This window comes from Elephantulus edwardii, unplaced genomic scaffold (genome assembly GCF_000299155.1).
Source record: "Elephantulus edwardii isolate Elephantulus edwardi_28Jun2011 unplaced genomic scaffold, EleEdw1.0 scaffold00291, whole genome shotgun sequence".
Taxonomy (NCBI): Eukaryota; Metazoa; Chordata; class Mammalia; order Macroscelidea; family Macroscelididae; genus Elephantulus; species Elephantulus edwardii.
This window is the reverse complement of record NW_006400041.1, coordinates 405,854-425,106: the sequence shown is the minus strand read 5'-3', so window position 1 is coordinate 425,106 and position 19,253 is coordinate 405,854. Positions and strand designations below refer to the sequence as shown.

Below are 19,253 nucleotides of genomic sequence, written 5' to 3'. Positions count from 1 at the left end.
TTGAACATTTTTTCATGTGTTTGGCCATCTGAATGTCCTCTTTGGTGTAGTGCCTGTTCATATCCTGTGCCCATTTTTCAATTGGATTATTTACCTTTCTTTTGTTTTGGTCTCAATCCATCTTATTAAGGGTCTTCCTGTCCTGCTCTGTGCTTCCACCCTCCTAAGTATGATGTCCCTCTCAAAGGACTGGTCCCTCCTTGCAACATGCCCAAATATGTCAGACAGAGCTTCAGAATCCTTGGCTCCAAGGATTCACCCTCTGGCCTGGTTTCACCCTCTCTAGGATCAACCTGTTTGTTCTCTTAGCAGTCCATGGCATATTCAATACTCTTCTCCATCATCACAGCTCAAAGGCATTGATCTTCTATCATCCCTAGTTATTGTCCAGCTTTTTGATGCATAGTAAGTAACTGCAAAGACTATGGCCTGGATCAGACACACCTTAGTCTCCAGAATGACACTGCTGCTCTTCAGTACAATGGAGAGGTCTCTGAAGTAGACTTTCCCAATGCAATTAGTCTTTTAACTTCTTGGCTGCTAGTACCAAAAGTGTTGATTGTGGAGCCAAGCAAACCAAAGCTGTTAATAATCTCAATCTCTTCACCATCTATCATGATGCTGCCAATTGGCCCAGTAGTGAGAATCTTTGTTTTCTTGATGCTGCACTTCAATCATATTGAGGGCTGCTGTCCTTGACCTTCTACAACAGCGCTTCAGATCCTCCTGTTTCAACAAGCAGATTTGTGTCATCTGCATAACACAGACTGTTGATTAGTGGGCTTCATTCCTCCACTCATTCAAATCACAAGACCCATTCAAGACCTTTCAAGCCATCAGTGTTGAAGGATTGTGGGATCCCACTTATAAATCATGTTTAAAATTAAAATAATATATAAGATACACTGAATAAGCTTCTGTTGTGTGCTATTAAGGCAGAATCAATTCATAGCTGACCGTCCAGAGGCAGTAAATTACCCTCAGAGAGACTGGTGGATTCAAATGGTGTACCTTTGGAACTGCAGTGCAATTTCTTACCACTAGGCCAACAGAGCTCCACGGTGAATATGCCGCTGTTATAGTTATGCGCCATGGAGTCAAACATGACTCATAGTGCCCCTATAAACAGCAGCTCTGAATCCTGCCCTATCCTGGCCAACTACACCATCTCTGAAAGACCTGTCCCCATTGTTAACAGTCACTCTGTCAATCCATCTCGTCCAGGGTCTTCCTCTCCCGCACTGTCCCTCCACCCTTCTACACATGTCCTTTGAGGACTGGTCCCTCCTGGCAATAGGCCCAACGTATGTGAGACAGAGCTTCAAAATTCTTGCCTCCAAGGAGAAAAACACTGCTTTCACTCTCTTCAGGATAGACCTATTTGTTCTATTTGCACCACAACTCAAAAGCTTCAGTTCTTCTGTTATCCTTAGTCACTGTCTAGCTCTCAAATGCATAGCAAGCAACTGAAAAGACCATGGCCTGATAAGGCACATCTCAGTCTCTAGACTGACACCATTGCTCTTCAGAACTCTGGAAAGGTCTCTGACAGTAGACTTTCTTAAACCAACTCAACTTTTGATTTCCTGATTGCTGGTGTCAAAAATGCTGATTGTGGCTATGAGCAAGATGAAATTGTTAACAATCTCAATTCTTTCTCCATCTATGATAGTGGTAAGGATCTTTGCTTTCTTGATGTTGAGATGCAATTTATATTGAAATCTGCAATCTTTGACCTTCTGCTGCAAACACTTCAAGTCCTCCTCAGTTTCGTGGAGCAAAGTTGTATCATCTGCATAATGCAGGTTGTTCCTCCAATCCTGATGCCTCATTTTTCTTCCTAAAGGCCAGCCTCCCTAATGATCTGGTCCACATATAGACTGAATAGGTATAGCAAGAGGATATGACTCTGAAGCACTTGGTTCTTGATTTGTGTTTCCATGCTCTGTTCTTATAATAGCTTCCTGGTCTAGGTTTCTCATAAACACAATCAAGTGTTCTTGGATGCCTATTCTTAATATATCTAATAAAGGCCATCAGTGCAAGGGAACACTACATGGTTTTAAATTAGGAAGGGCTGTATTCTCTTTCCATACCTATTCAATCTGTATGCTGAGCAGATCGTTGAAGAAGCTGGATTCTATGAAGAATGTGGCATCAGGATCAGAGGGAGACTCAAATAACTTACATTATGCAGGTAACACAATCTTGCTTGCTGAAAGTGAGGAAAACCTGAAGCACTTGTTGCAGAGGATCAAAGAATACACCCTTCACAGAGATTGCATCTCAATGTCAAGAAGGTGAAAAGAATGTTACCACTAGGACCAATAGGCAACATCATGACAGAGGGAGAAAAGATTGAAACTATCAACAATTTCATTTTACTTTGATCCACAATTAACACCCTTTGTACCAGCACTCAGAAAATCAGGAGATGCACTGAACTGAGAAAGTCTGCAGTTATGGACCTCTCCAAATTATTGAGGAGTAATGATGTCAATTTGAGGACTAAGCTGTGTCTGATTCAGGCCATGGACTTTCCAATCACTTGCTATGCATCTGAAAGCTGGACAATGAATAAGGATGACAAAGAATTGATCCCTTTGAGCAGTGGTGTTGGAGAAGAGTTCTGAGTGAATGTCCCATAATCTGCCAAAAGAGCAACCAGAGTGCTCTTTGGAGGCAAAGATGATGAGGCTTTGCCTCACTTACTTCAGGCATGTTGCAAGGAGGGGCTAGTTCTTAGAGAGGGACATGATGCTCAGAGAGAGGGTTGAGGAAGAGAGGAAGTCCCTCGAACAGGCAGACTGACAGTGTCTGCTGCAGTGTCAGGAGGTGTGAGGATGGCACAGGATAGGACAGGGTTCAGATCTTTAGTTCACAGGGTCACTATGGGTTGCACTCAACTCGACAGCACCTAACAATAACCACCACCACCAAAAAGAACAACAAGGTTCTTCTGGCATCCACTAATAAAAATTTTATCTTACTAGATATCAAATTCTATCACAACTCCAAATAGGCTCCCTTTCATTTAAGTTTCCCTGCTCTGTTTGTCCTAAGTAGTAATCTAATACTGCCTATCCTGCCTCTATGCAAGCCAAGGCCTGTCCACAGAAGCTACTGTTTCTTTGTAAGCAATGTCTCAGCCAATTTCTATCTGTAAATGACACAGTGTACTAGACAAAAACCAGATCAAGTGCGGGATGCGCAAACACACAGTTCTCGAGGCTGGCAACATACAGTGGTAGCAGCCACTCCTTGAGCAGCCATTACACTGGCACTGTACATAATTCAATTCTAATCTTTAGGAACTCCTGTGCTCAGTTTTATCATTCTTGATGGCTGAACCCACACTCAATCGGAATTCCACTGTGAGTAAAAACATCTCGGCTGGTACACACAACACAACAGAACACAACACCCCACACCACACCAGCCAGCCACCCAGCACTCAAAGTAAGTTGTCTCAGCATGAAATCTATTAGGAACCAATGAAAAGCTCATATAAAAACCCTGTCATGGCCCCAGGAGCCTTACTGGCAGCTCTGAACCTGGCAGGGCTCCTTCCAGCTCCTGAACTCTTCATGGCTCCCCACTGTGGTGTGGTCAGCTTCATCGTTGGCATCGAAGTCATCCTCCAGGGGCCCTTCAGGGAAGTCCCCACAGTCACTCTCTTCAATCTCAGCACTGACGTCAAACACCTGATCATTCTTCTTAAATTTGTCCATCAGGGCTGACACAGACTAAAGAGGACCAAAAAAAAAAAAAGAGTCTCAGGAGTCCTCATTTCCATAACCACTGGGTTCACCATTACTGGGACAGCCCCCCAAGCAGCCTCCCTGCCCTCAGTCCTCTCCTCTCTCAGGCCAGCATCCTCATGACAATGACCCTGAGGAAGTTTATATTGTCTAGTACAGGATGAAGCTGTACTCTTGGCAGGCACATATTGTAAAGCATGAGACAGAATCTAAATCCATTAGCAACATGTTTAACGAAAACAGTTTTCCATGGAGACCACTTATTTTTGAAGTTGCAGTAATTAGGCGGGGTGGGGGGTGGGGGGCAAGCTAAAAATACAGGCGAAAGCTAGACGCCTGACAATTTCTCAGGAAACGCTGTACCAAGGGACCTGACCCCAAAGATCAGGGAAGTCCATGAGCCTAACAGCAGCCTGAGACACTATTTTTCAGTGACTCTGGGAGGGAGGAGTTCTCCCAGAGATGGCAATGTTGCCTTACCCCAGGGAAGCAGAGCAGGAAGGATCTGAAATGTTCCTGGAACACATGTAATTGTATATTGGTCCTGACTAGAGTTCACAGCCTCTGCCCTAGCCGCTAGGCCTGTCCCCACAGATATGCAAAAGGAAATATTTTCCATACTCTTAGCAAAATAAAAATGATGCCACAGTTTTGGTTCCCATTGGGCAGAACTAATCTTGGGACATCTATCTGAAACCACAAGCTGCTACTGGAGAACCGCCCAGAGCCCTTGGGAGTCCAGAAGCTGACCATACCTCACTATGTGTCTCACTGTTCCACTTGGTGAACTGGAATCCAGCCAGCGAAGGGCAGATCTGGCGATCTTCCAAACACTGCTCCAAGTGGGCTAGAGAGGACAGAAGATCACAGAGACGCATTCCTCAATCCTTGAAAAATTACACTAGGTGGCATATTAGGGCCAAGAGGCATACAACCACTTCATTATTCTCCAGCTGAGGCTCAAATATCAAGCCAGACTGGGAGATGGCTACAAGCCAACCTCTGTATTACTAATGATTGTTCTGGGAACTTGCAGGCACGCAGACCCACACTGGAGTTAGGTTACACATTCTCATTCCAAGAGCTATAAATTACTAAAAACCCTGAAGGACAGACAATTGTTCTGAAATCAACTGTGTGTCCTATGCTATAGCCAGGAAATTAAAAAAAAAAAAAACTCTTGCTCAAACCACACTTAAGTACAACTGGAGCAACTGGCTCCAGACAACATGCCTCAGAGGAATATAGCTTTAGTTTAGAGCATATACATTTGGAAAAGAGTTTATTAGTGCAAATCAAATATACTCAGCCAAGAATTTTAAAAAATGGGAATCACACATATGCATAGGCTAGGGAGCAGAAGAACCATTTCATGGAACACAAAGCAATGATTCCATACCCCTATGCCTTGTCAGAGCATCCTAAGGATGACCCCCAGAGCTGGAGACATAGAGGCAGAATAAGAAGGCTGTTCAAATCCTTGGCCAGCCAGTCTAAGGAAGGCAACAAACAATAAGACAGTTTTCAGTAGCCACAGAGTACCCTGTGAAAACAAGTACCAGCAGGTACTAGGTACTCCTAAAGAGACCTGAGCTGGCACCCTTGGGGATTTAAACATGCAACCCAAGAGCTTAGTGAGTGAGCTGATTACACCCCATTTTCAATAAGAACTTCTCTGATGACTTCAGTGTTGAGGTAAAAACCATTGTCTGTACTTACTTTTTAAATCCGTCATTTCGACCCAACCTAAATCAGGCAACTCAAGAGGTGCTTGTGAAGAAAGTGCCGGCACCTCTGAAGGAAAGAGCAGCTCACTTCTATAGTCACAGCAGCGGAGGGTGGAGAGGAACACACCTGCTGTGCCACACTCATCAAAGGAGGCTGCAGTTTTCTGGAACATGGGGTCAGCCTGAGGTAAAAACAGAGGGAACCAAGAACAATGAACCAAGAACACGCTCATTCATTTGGGCCCTGCTCACTCACCATTATATCTATGGAATTGAACCAAAAAAGGGAGTATGTTTGTTCCCAATTGACCAGGTAAAATTCTAATTCAGTAGGTACAACATTAAAAGAATGGTTATTATGTAATCAGATTCACAGATGCACAAGTCAACAGATATTAACTAGTATCAAGTAGACACTGTGTGATCTGTGACCCCTAAAAATATGTATTGTCAATCATAACCCCTATAGTGGTTATTCTGATAAATCAACAGGGAACTGCCAGAAATTTAACCTGTGGCACAAGGGTTATCAATGCTGATGGCAGAAAGATCTTGGATTGAAAGCAGAAAATACCAGAAAGATGTTTACTTGTGTTTGTACTGATTATGCAAAGAAAGGCATTTGACTGTGTGGATCATAACTTGTTAAATTACGGCTAACATTGAAAAGATTGGGAATCCCAGAACATTTAAACTATGTTCATGGAAAACCTATGTCAAGACAGCCCAGAGGCTGCTGTCTGAATGGAATAAGGGAACACTGCACAGTTTAAAATGAAGAAAGGTATGTGGGCCTTTCTACGAAGATGGCGCCGAAAGCTAAGAAGGAAGCCCCTGCCCCTCCCAAAACTGAAGCCAAAGCAAAGGCATTAAAGGCCAAGAAGGCAGTCCTGAAGGGCATCCACAGCCAAAAAAAAAAAGAAGATCCACACGTCACCCACCTTCCGGCGACCCAAGACACTGAGACTCCTAAGGCAGCCCAAATACCCCCGGAAGAGCGCCCCCAGGAGAAACAAGCTTGACTACTATGCCATCATCAAATTTCCCCTGACCACGGAGTCAGCTATGAAGAAGATAGAAGATAACAACACACTTGTGTTCATTGTGAATGTCAAGGCCAACAAGCACCAAATTAAACAAGCTATAAAGAAGCTCTATGACACTGATGTGGCTAAGGCCAACACTTTGATTAGGCCTGATAGAGAGAAGAAGGCCTATGTTCGACTTGCTCCTGATTATGATGCTTTGGATGTTGCCAACAAAATCGGGATCATCTAAACTGAGTCCAGCGGGCTAATTCAAAATATAAATTTTTCTCACCAAAAAAAAAAAAAAGGTATGTGGCAGATCTGTATCATTTCTCCATACATATTCAATCTGTATGTTGAACAAATTGCTGGAGAAGCTGGATTCTATGAAGAAGAATGTGGCATCAGAATCAGACTCAAAAATTTGTTTTAAGCAAGTGACACAACTTTGCTTGTTTAAAGTGAAGAGGACTTGAAATACTTGCAGAAAATGAGACTACAGCCTTCAATATGATTTATATCTCAGCATCAAGAAAATAAAAATCATCAACCACTAGACCACATCATGATAGAGAAAAAAGACTGATGTTATTTATCAATGACTTTATTTTACTTGCATCCACAATCAAGAATCATAAGAGCAGTCAAAAAATAAGCCGTGTTACATTAGGAATCTGCTGTCAAGGGCCTCTCCAAAGTGCTAAAGAGTAGCATCTTACTCAGTCTCTCCCCAACCCCAAGGACAGTCCCATTCTACAACAGTGGCATCATGTAATATTTGTCCTTTTGTGACTGGGATATTTCACTCAGCATAATGTTCTCCAGAGTCAACCATTTTGAATAATATTGCATGAGTTCCTTGTTTTTTAATGCAGCATAGTATTCCATTGTGCGAATATACCACAGCTTCTCTAGCCATTCGTTTGTTGATGGGCACTTAGGTTGTTTCCAACTCCTTGCTATTGTGAACAAAGCTGCAATAAACATGGGTGTGCATATATCTGCTTGGATGTCAGCTATGGTCTCTTCAGGGTATATTCCCAGTAGTGGAATTGCTGGGTCAGATGGTATCTCTATTTGCAACTTTTTGAGAAAGCGCCATACTGCTTTCCACAGGGGTTGCACCATTTTACACTCCCACCAACAGTGAATCAGGGTTCCAGTTTCTCCACAACCTCGCCAGCATTTGTTGCTTGCTGTTCTGTTAAATTTTGCTATTTTGACTGGGGTGAAATGATATCTCATAGTTGTTTTAATTTGCATCTCTCTTAGGGCTAGGGATTTTGAGCATTTCTTCATGTGTTTGTTAGCCATCTGAATGTCGTCTTCGGTGAAGTGCCTGTTCATATCCTGTGCCCATTTTTCTATTGGATTATTTACCTTTATCTTGTTGTGGTGCTCTAAAGAGTAATTCTATGTGTTTAAAGTCTAAAGTATTTGATCCAAGTCATGGTAATTTCAATTATCTTCCATGCATCTGAGAGTCGGACAGTGAATAACAGAAGAATCATCATCGATGCATTTGAGCTACAGTGTTAGAGAAGAGTATTGACTGCCCTATGGGACTGCCAAAAGAACAAACAAGTCTGTCTTGGAGGAAGTGCAAGCAAGGCACTCCTTAAAAGCAAAGATGATAAAACTTCATGTCTCATACTTTTGGACACATTATCAGGAGGGGCCAGTCCTTAGAAAACAACATCATGCTGGGAAAGGTAGAGGGTAAGAGAATATCTTAAAAAAAAAAAAAAAGAATACCTTCAATGAGACATTGACACAGTGACTACCACAGTGGGCCTGATCATGAGGATGTCTCAAGAAAGTGCAAGGTTCACATCTGGTGGCTAAGCAGTAAGGAATTATGCTGCAACCCAATGTATGCAGTTCAAATCCACCAGCTGTTCCCTGGGAGAAACAAGGGCTCTCTCTCCCTAACTGCCAATGAGAACCCTCTATAGAGATAGAAGATCAGCTACAAGTCAGTTCCAATTCAACGATACACAACAACAATAAAGTCCTAACACACTCTCATGCCTCACAGTCCCCTCAGTCCCTCACCTCCTTTCCAGAATTGTATCATTCACAATGACTGTACTCTTTCAGAAGCTCAAGTGCCCCTTTCTAACACTGACCTCGTGTTTCCAGATTATGACTCCTTGCCATCTCTCTGACCTCCACCAGGGCCTACAATCTATCAGTTATGTCACTTTCCTCTAACTCTCCTTTTTTCCTACATAAAAACCCACAGCAATGATTATAAACACTTCCCTGCACAAGGTTTTACCTCCAATGCCCCTTTACATATGTGTCACATCTACTCAGCCAGAAAAAACTCCTCAGTTTAAAGTCAACTTTCTGCCCATTTCATGACTGCACCCACACAGCTAATGACGGTCAGGGCTGACATCTAAGCTCTAATTACTTCATCCATTCCTTTGCTCATCATAAAGGACTCCCAATACACACTTCCTCCAAATTCACTGCAAGCTGATGACCTGGTCATCAAAAGGGGAAAAAAAGGCACTGCTACAAAAGGACCTCCAGAAGGCTCTCATATGTTGTTATGTGCCTGTGACTCATAGCAATCCTATGTACAACAACTGTGAAGCCTGCCCTATCCTGCGCTAGTCTCACTGACTCTGACATACCTACTCCCATTACCCTAGTTACTTTATCAATCCATCTCCTCCCGCGCTGTTCCTCCACCCTTCCAAGCAGGATATCCTTCTCCAAGGACTGGTCCCTCCTCGCCACATGCACAAAGTATGTGTGAAATGGAGCTTCAAAATCTTAGCCACCAAAGAAAAACGTAGTTTTACACTATTGGCTCAAACAGCCATGGTACGCTTCAGTCAACCACCACCTATACTGCCCATTCCTTTCTCTTATTGCTTGCTCACTTTAGAAACTATTTCTTTTCTATATCATTAGTAAATTACTCCTTCTCTAGCCTGTTGCCATCAACAAGTAAATGTCTGTCATTTTCATTAAAAGCAAAGGAAAAAAAAATCATCTTATGCTCTTACTTCCTTATCCATTTTCTAATCCATTAATCTCCTTTTATGAGAAAACTATGAAAGAATCGTGTTTATTTAGTGTCTTTTATGAATGTGCAGAGAGGCAAGAACTTATCTAGTCCACTGCTTGTATGAGGGTAAGCTGGCCTAATATTTTTTTTTTTTAAATAACAAAAATTTCATATTTTAGCATTTCTCATAGACACACTCTCAGAAGAATACACAGATAAAATGTGTACAACACTAAATCACTGAGGGAGCTCTCATGGCCTAGTGGCAAGAAACTGCACTGCAATCCCAGAGGTACGCGGTTTGAGTCCACCAGATGCTCTGCTGGAGAAGGAGGGACAATCTCCTCCTGTACCAGTCAGATCCAATTTGACAGTACACACACAAAAAATAATAAAATAAATTTTTTAAAAAAACACTGAATCACTGAATTTAATGGAAAAGGAAAAAAAAAATCCAAAGCTATTTCTTGTTGTTATATGCCATTGAGTCACCTAGAACTCATAGCAACCCTATGTACAATAGCTCTGAACCCTGTCCTATTCTGAGCCAATCTCATTGTCTCTGACACACCTGCCGCTATTACCCTAGTCACTGTGTCAATCCATCTCATTCAAGTCTTCCTCTCTTGCATTGTCCCTCCACCTTCCCAAGCACGAGGTCCTCCATGCCCAAAGTATGTGAGCCAGAGCATCAAAATCCTTGCCTCCAGAGAGCAACTAGGTTTCACCCTCTCCACAACAGACCTGTTTGTTCTTTCAGCAGTCCATGTTATGTTCAATACTCTTCTCCAACACCACAACTTAGCTAATTGGCAGCATCATGATAGATGAAGAAGAGATTGAAATTGTTAACAATTTCAGCTTGCTTGGGTCCGCAATTAACACTCTTGGAAACAGCACCCAGTAATTCAAAAGATGAACTGGATTTGGAAAAGTCTGTTGTCAGGGACCTTGCCAGAGTGCTGAAGTGCAGATGTTAGTCTAGAGAATAAGGTGCACCTGATCCAGACCATGGTCTTTGCAATTACTTGCTAAGCATCAGAGAGCAAGACAATAAATAAGGATGACAGAAGAATTGATGTTTTTGAGGTGTAGTGCCAAACCTATCTACTAGTTAGGCCTACCTACACCATTTCTTTAAGAGGATTCCTAGTCATTTAGAGGAAATACTCTGGAGTCAGACCACCTGGTTCAAGTTCTAGTTCATTTATTACTCGTGGCATGTTGGATAATTACTTATTTCAAAGCCTGTACATCAGTTACTTGTCCAGGAAATGTCACAAGGATGTTGTGAGGATGAAATGAGTCAACACAGGTAAAAGGCCTAGAGCAGCGTGTTAGCTATCATTACTGCTGCTCTTATTAAGCAATACAATTCATCTTAGTAATTTACAATCCTTTTTATTCAGTCATTCTGAGGGACAAAGATTTATCCCCTTAGTCTTTACATAAAGCTAAAGGACAGCAACAGAGACACTAGGTGAACCCTTATACTGAAGCTTACACAAACCTGTGCTCACAGAGGAGGCTCAGTCCTCCATCAGACCCAAGGTTCTCAGTTAGTCAGAGACCACACTGAGCACAGCACCTCACCTCACACTTCCGATCTGCTTCAGAGACGTTGAGGTTGTTAATATTCTGCTCGATGGTTTTGTAGGAATGCTTCTTTTTTGGTTTAGGTGCCTTTTTGACTGTTTCCATTTCAGGAGCATTTCCATCTTTTAAAAGGAATAAAATCATGGGCTGTAGGGACTGTTAGGGTGCATGTAATTGAACCTGTTCTTATCACCTCAAATTCTTCAAAAAGTGATCATAATTTAAACATACACAATATTCTCACAGCAAAAGCACATCTCATCAGAAGCTGTGGAGAAATCTTACTATAGTGAAACCTGTAAGAGCTGGAACTAGCTGGGACTGCCTTGTTTTTCCAGGTTTTCCAAGTCTTGTCCCCTTGTCAAGGGAAAGTCTTAGTACTTTGCTGTTGCTCTGAATTAGTGGAAATGATTTTTCTTTTTCTGACAGGCTTCTGCCTTACACAGGTTTCAGCTTTTGCAGGTACTCATGACTAGAATATTCAGCTTCTAATGCAAGTGAATTTCTAAAGACCCCATCACATGCTTCCAAGTTGGTGATGTTTCTTTAACCGTGATGAAATAAAATCTAAAAAGTTTTATTAGGCCTCTCTTTTGCCAAGAAAAGAGCTGCAGAGTTTGAGTAACTTTTCAAATTATATGTCAATTTTTAAAACGTCCATGAGACAATGGCCTTCTTGTGACTTCATACCAGAGTATCCACTCAAGTATCCACCTGTCATACCCTTCAAGAAGCCTGGTTAAGTTCAAACTCCAATCTGCATACCTGCATCACGGCTCTCTTCTTCTTCTGGCACATCTTTTCCCAGTCCCCCAAGGACTCTATAGACATCAGCATGAACAGCATCTACACGCACAGCATAGATCTTGGTACTGGCATCCAGAGTGCTCGCAGCCACCTAGTTAGACATGAAGAGTTAAGTACTTATAAAGATGAATAGAAAGCTGCTTCTGTACAGACAAAACAAAGTTGTGTAAAATATTTAGTTGTGCTTAAAAGGGAAAAAAATTACAAAAATCCCAACAACAGTGGTAGGGAATAAACAGAATTAACACACAAATGTTCTTTGCATTATCAGATTGGTAAATAAAGTAGCTAAGAATGTCTTTAAAAAGGCTATCATGTATTTGCAGAATTCACTTATTGTGTGATGGTAAGTATTGCAAATAATTATCATTATTTGTTATACAAGATAGTAGGTATCTTTCTTACTTTAAAGTTGGTCAGTTCGGTATCTTTCTGCTTTAGAATCTCTGACATAAAATCAATCAGGTGTAAGCCAAAAGCATTCTTTGTAGTGATTTTCTGAAAACAGAAAATTGCAGAAAGGTTTATTATAAAAATAGAAGGGTTTATTCATGTAAATAAGCCTCCTTACTGATATATTTTGAATAGAAAAAAATTACATTTTTACCTAAGAATATCTTACTTCTTGCCTCTGATCTGAATTCCCAGAAACATCTGACAACATAGCCCCATAGATACCTTCCTTACTCTCAAGATCTAAGTGGAGGAAGGGTGCTCTGGTGGCACCATCTGCAGGGAAGTGCACTGCTAACCCAAGAGCTGTGCCTCTACAGGGGTTCACCAGTTCTGATGGAGAAAGACAGGGAATATTCTCCTGTGTGATGTAGTCTCAGAAACCCAATGGATAGATTTGGTTCCAATTTTAGAGCAATTCAGTAACAAAGCCCTATTCTAAGCTCTGCACAGGATGGGACTCAGTCACATTAAGACCAATTCTAGAACACAGTACTAAATTTCACTTCACTTTACCTAAGGCTCTAGTGGAAGCATGGCTGGGTAACTCACCAAGGTAACTTAGCTCTTATGGCTCTTTAGATACACCACTGGTTATCAATAGATGCCACCAAGTCAAACATGACTCAGAGACCCTATGAACAACAGATCTGAACCCTGTTCTATCCTGTGCCATCCTCATACTTCCTACAGTCACTATGTCAGTCCCCCTGGTTGCGGGTCTTCCTCTCCTTCACTATTCCTCCACTTTCCCAAGCATAATGTCCCTCTCTAGGGAATAGTCTCTCCTAGCAATATGCCCAAGTATGTGAGATGAAACCTTATCATCTCAGCAGGATTAGCAACAGTCCACACCCACTACCATATAACTCACAGTGACCTTGGAAGGCAGAGCAGAGCTGCCCAAACCGTTGACTAACATAGCTTTTTCCTGAAATGCAGCTAGTGAGTGCCAATGGAAATATTCTGCTTAGCAGATTTAACCACTATGCTACCAGAGCTCGTTAAAGCACTCTAAGAAACAGTAAAACCATACTGAAAAACATTAAGTCACTAGAGAATAATGCAAACCAATACAAAGAGGAAAGGAGGAAAAAAAAATTCAGTGGAGATTAAAAATGTAGCGATCATGCATCTACATTAATCATACGATTCTACATAATTACGAAGGCGGTCTTTCTCCCCTAGTCACAGTTAGATTACAAACCCTTCAATAGCAAATCAGCAGACACTCACATTTTCAGCAGACAATTTGATACAGGTGGAATAATGCTCTGTGATCTGTGTGTTCGTAAATTTGGGTGCTGTGACTGAACTATCAATACTCCTAAAGGAAAAACAAACAAAGAGGGCTTTAGTACAAATCTACAACACTGTGGCTTTTCAAATTCAAACTCACAAGGTACTGAGGACAAGCCAGGACACGGCTGCCCGTGTCATCATGGCCAACCCATGGCAACCCAGCCCACAAACACTCACCTACTGGAGGGGGAAGCTAACAAATGAGGTGAGTCTGTGCTGAACTGCAGGTCAAAGACCTTGGAGCGCCTCCGCTGCATTCGCTCTTTTTCATCGTCATTCTGAGGAAAATCTTCAAGAATCGGGTTGCCAGACATATTGAGAGGGGCCATCTTGGGTGGAAGCATTGAGGACCGCCGCTCTGAAGGTGTGGCGATACTGTTGGGGTGTCCATTGGTCTCTGAGACAGAGCTGCTCATAGTGGCTGACAGCAATAGAACAGAACACTGTTCAAGCAAGATTCAATAGAACATCTTTTAAATCTAAAAGGGCCTGTCACCAGAGTGGGATTGCTCCATAAATGTCTTTCCCAACTCTAATACACAATGACTGGAACTCTCTTACTTTGGATTTCCCGGCGGTTTTCTGTTGTTTCCTTGCTGATCTGGGACAAAAATCCATTTAGCACCCTATTGTGGATGTAAAGAGGAATTACAGAGGAGTAAAACAAAGCCGTTGCTTCTGGTGAACTCAAACTATGTACTGATAACACACACACACAGAATCCATAACGCCAGGCAAGGGAGAGACAGATGCTGAGATAAGCCGTGGTGTAGGCTAGTCCCAGCTCTGTTATAACTTGGAGGGAAACAGAAGAAAGAAAACAGATCAACATTGACTGAAAGAGAAAAACGGCTTTTACAATGAAGTCATCAATCAAGCAATCAACTGTAGCCTCATATAAAAGGAAACAACCTGACATTCAATCACCATAGTATAAAACAATAGGAAGTTCTTACCAATACTCATGAAGTATTTTTTCCCAAAAGTATCTGATTTAAAAAGTATCTAGTTTAGATCTAACTTCCAATTCCTAGAGTACAGGGATAGTGGTTAAGTGCCAACAAGTCAACAATGACTCTTAGGGACCCTATGAATAAGAGATCCGAGCCCTGTACATCCTGCGCCATCCTTAGAGAAACATATTAAGTGACACCACAGGAAACATTCCAGTAAATTCAGCAAGCAGAAGACTTTATAAGACAAGCAGCTTAACCTCTTCAAAACGTCAATTATCTCACAAAAGAGTCAGTGAAAAGAGACAGTGAAAGACAGAAAGCCCTTCAACGAGATGCAATGACAAAGTGACTGTAACAATGGCTTAAGCAGAGAGAGATGAAGAGGGTGGCACAGGACAGGGTTCAGTCCCAATCTGTTTAGTCACTATGAATTGCAATTGACTCTACAGCACCTAACAACATGATCTAATTAGTCATCCAATTGGGACAAACAAATGAATTCTCTCAATTTAGAGCTTAGGGAAAGTTTCTGCTAGGTATATTGTTGTTGTTGCTGTTATGTGCTGTCGAGTTGCTTGCGACTCAGCGACAACATCCCTAAACTCTGCTCTGTCCTGTGCCAATCGCACAGTCTCTGACACTCCCATCCTGATTATCCCAGTCACTGAATCAATCCACCTCATAGAGGGCTTTCCCCTCCTGCACTGTCCCTCCACCCTCCCAAGCATGATGTCCTTCTCCAAGGACCAGTCTCTCCTCACATGTCCAAAGTATGTTAGACGGAGCCTCAGAATCCTTGCCTCCAAGGAGCCACCCGGTTTAACCCTTTCCAGGACAAATCTATGGAGTTGGTTCTGACTCAAAGTCATGCTAACTGTACAGAACAGACTAGGACACATTGCCCAGTTCTGAGCCCAAGACCACCACAGCATGGAGAGTGGAGATTGAGTTGTGGAGTACTTCAAGAACTGCAAGGAAATAGCCAGGGAGATGAGAATGTGCATCTAGTAAGGTCAGAAAATATGGTGTCCTGAAAGCTAAGTGAAGAAAATTCTTTGAGGAAATTAAGAAGTGATGAATTATGCCAAGCACAGCATATACATGAACTGACATGAGGAAGTGATCAGGGCATTTGGCAATTCAAAGGTTACTGGTAGTATTTCCCCTTTATGAAGGTAGAACAATCAGTAATCTTGCCAAGAGCAGTCTTCACAGAATGGTAACATACAATAAACATGAAATTACTGCCATAGAAGGGGAAAGAATTAAAAGAGAAGAACACAGTGAAAAGAGAATCAATATAGAGAATTTCATATCCTCCAGATGGCTTCACACCAGCTGAAGAGTATGAGTAACAAACTTTTACTTGAGATCAAACAAACAGAAGAAAAAGGAAGGGCATCAAGGACATCTTCAGAAGCAAACCAAAGGAATGTGGGACTATTTGGGTGTAGGAAGGGAGCTCATACTTTTGGAGAAAAGAAAACAAGCAGGAAAACACCAAATAAGGAATTTCATTGACCTGAAAGGAAAACACAATTTGGGAATCAGGGTGTTCTTTTAAATCTAAATTTTCCTTGCCTGATTTCTCTCATTCCTTAGACATAATCATGATGCATTCAATAAATAGCTACTGAGCTCAAAAACACCTTCTGTCTCCACTTCCCACTCAGTTTTCTGTCCTTTTTGATGGGAACTCCTATCCTCCTCACTACACAAACACTGCTTTTATAATTACCTAAAATATCCATGTTGTCAAATGCAACTCACTTATCAGGCATCTCTCTTGAGTTTCATCAACATATAAAACAAATGACATTCCATCCTTGACACTATGCCACCTACTGACTTTTTCCACCTTCTATCAATTTTCTAAAGGCTGGTCCTGGAACTTGGCATTGCAGTAACTTTAGAGTGATTTCATCTATCCCCATGGGCTTATATGTAATTATATCCAAACATTTTTTGTTTGTTTGTAAAATCCAAATTTACTTCTTACTCCATTTCCTTGAGAGTCAAACTCTTTCCAAGGGACTGTACCTGCCATCTCTCAGGCATAGCACACTTTAAGAGGGTGGCCTGGGGACAGCCATATCTGACTTCTCCTACTAACTGCACAAGGCGGAACTGCCTCATCAACAGCAATCCACAACATTAATACCAATTCCCAATGAGGTCAGAATGTCCCCTACACTCCCCCCACCTATTTCTACTAATTCTAGCACCAATCCTCCTGCTGTACAGGATCTAAAATTCATTGCAGGAGCTATATGGACCTCATAGAAAAATACTGATGATTATGGGATTTATTAGGGAAGTTCACATGTTGTCAACAGGACATTTCTTAGTTGGGACAGCTCCTGAAGTATGTTCTCAGGCCCTTCAGCCTAACAGATTTAGACCAGCATTACAAAGCTCTCTTAGTACTGACAATTATGACACCTCCCCCCAAAGTCCTCCAGCAACTTCGGGTAAAGTCTTCACGCTCTGGCTCTGTGGGACTGTAGTCCCAGGTCAGCTTCATCACACATCAGGCCTCTGGTTCTCTGCTGTGGCTGCTCTCCTGGCTAGCACAAGAATCTCTGGCCCCAAATGATACCTTCTGCATTCTCAACTGCTGCTTCTTTTTTTTTTATAATGAGATCCCCAGATTTCTGCTGCTGAACCTGCTCAATTTAAACCTTGTAGAATGGCAAAACTAGCCAATCATCCTGTGGATAGACTAACAGATCCTATCGCCATGTTCCTGCCCAGCCATGTGACAAAGTCAAGTGCAATGGCTTAGAAAAGTCCTTTTGAGTGGACACAAAGATCAAAAAGGAAATTTCTAACCAAAAAACACAAAAACTTTCTCACCAAGCTTAGTATTAACAGGTCCTAATTTAAGCCACGCTCTTTCCTCCTTCACTTCTGCAACTGCTTCTTCTGTTTCTCAGCTTTGCTTAAAGATAGTCCTTAAAACTACTGTAAAGGAGGCCCTGCACTCTGTCATTCTCAGCATCAGTCCATAATTACTCCAATTGTATAGTGTTTCCTCTAGCAACACTATACATTCCCAAAAGACAAGGATCTCACCTACTGTGTTCTTTACATGACACTCTGGCTGAAAATTCTGCAGTTACCAATTCCAACTCATAGCAACCCTACAAGATATGAAGTTCCCAAGCCTGTAATCTTTATGGAAGCTGACTGCTGTATCTCTCTCCTACAGAGGTGGTGGCTTCTAATATCACTTTTCGGTTAGCAGGCCAGCACTACCCACTGCATCACCAGGACTCCACCACCATCAGACTACCAGCTGACTGTCCATTGGGGTCTGCTAGGGTAAATCACCTGCCTCTGGATTCGAACCACCAGACTAGCACAATTTGGGGGTTAGCAAGTAATTTGCTACTAATGCCACCAAAGCTTCCTCCTTTGGGCACGTTATATGAGGAGGTGCCAGCTGGTCCCCATGAGTTACAGTCAACTCCTGGGCACCTAGCAACTACGACTGGTTGGTTCTCACTCATGGCAACTCTCCATTGTTTCCAAGTGTTTCTTCACTAGAAGATTGCCTCTTTCCTGATGAGCAGCCAATTAATTTGAAAAGCTGACCTTTCTCCAGGTCTCTTTTTGTTTCTTGTAGTAATGTTATGTAATTTTCTTTGAAAAGATTCTTTGTGCTTCTGATTAGATTTACTCCCAAGTATTTATGTTGTGATTAGCTATAGTGAAGGGCATTGATTTTCTTAGTTCCAGCTCTGTATTCTCTTTGTCACTATAGAGAAATCCAATTGATTTTTGTATGTTGATCTTGTATCTTGCCACTTTTCTGGTCAACTATGTCCAGTAGTTTTCTTGCTGAGTCTGTAGGGTGTTCTAAGTATACTATCATCTGCATACAGAGATAATTTTACCTCCTCTTTGCCAGTTTGGATACCTCTTATTTCCTTCTCTTGCCTTATTGCTATCACTAAGACTTCCAATACCATATTGAATAGGAGAGGTGATAGTGGGCATCCTTGACTAGTTCCTATTCTCAAAGGGAATGCCTTTAATCTCTCTCCATTGAGAACAATGTTAGCTCTCAGGTTTGTATATATATATATATATATATATATACACACACACACACACACACACACTTCTATGTTGAAGAAAATTCCCCTCTAATCCTATTTTGTTGAGTGTTTTAACCAGGAAAGGGTGTTGGATTTTGTCAAAGGCCTTTTCTGCATCAATTGATAGGATCACATGGTTCTTATTCTTTGTTTTGCTTTGTTTTTTTTTGTTAATTCACATTCTTTATTCACTGTCCAACTTTTTCCCCCATTCATTCACTGTTGCACTTTTCTCCCTTCCCAACCTTCCCCCCTAGTACACTACCCTCTTGGAAAAGTAAAAGAAAAATTCTTTCATTGTTTTACAAACCCTCCCCCAGTTCCACTCCACTATGCAGCCTTTGCTCGGGACTCCTGTCATGAAAAATATACTTAATCACATATCCGTTTTAAACCGTTTTCTCCCTCATCTGTTTCAATGCAGTATGCATTATTGAACCCATCTTTCTCAGTCTCCTCTCAACCCCGATGTCAGTCCTGTTTTACAACAGTGGC

At 41.8% G+C, this 19,253-nt stretch overlaps 1 protein-coding gene across 1 annotated transcript in view; it reads right to left on the bottom strand.

Annotated features, from left to right (window-relative positions):
- The window catches only part of NCAPH (non-SMC condensin I complex, subunit H), a 40,512-nt gene extending 26,400 nt beyond the window's left edge, over window positions 1-14,112 (bottom strand). The window contains exons 1-8 of the mRNA XM_006900696.1: window positions 13,877-14,112; window positions 13,634-13,724; window positions 12,350-12,442; window positions 11,903-12,035; window positions 11,135-11,259; window positions 5,481-5,670; window positions 4,517-4,608; window positions 3,541-3,746 (exon numbers count right to left, since the gene is read on the bottom strand). Coding sequence (XP_006900758.1) covers window positions 3,541-3,746; window positions 4,517-4,608; window positions 5,481-5,670; window positions 11,135-11,259; window positions 11,903-12,035; window positions 12,350-12,442; window positions 13,634-13,724; window positions 13,877-14,043 — 1,097 coding nt within the window. The 5' untranslated portion in view covers window positions 14,044-14,112. The remainder of the gene's footprint in view (window positions 1-3,540; window positions 3,747-4,516; window positions 4,609-5,480; window positions 5,671-11,134; window positions 11,260-11,902; window positions 12,036-12,349; window positions 12,443-13,633; window positions 13,725-13,876) is intronic.
- Window positions 14,113-19,253: the final 5,141 nt, after the last annotated feature.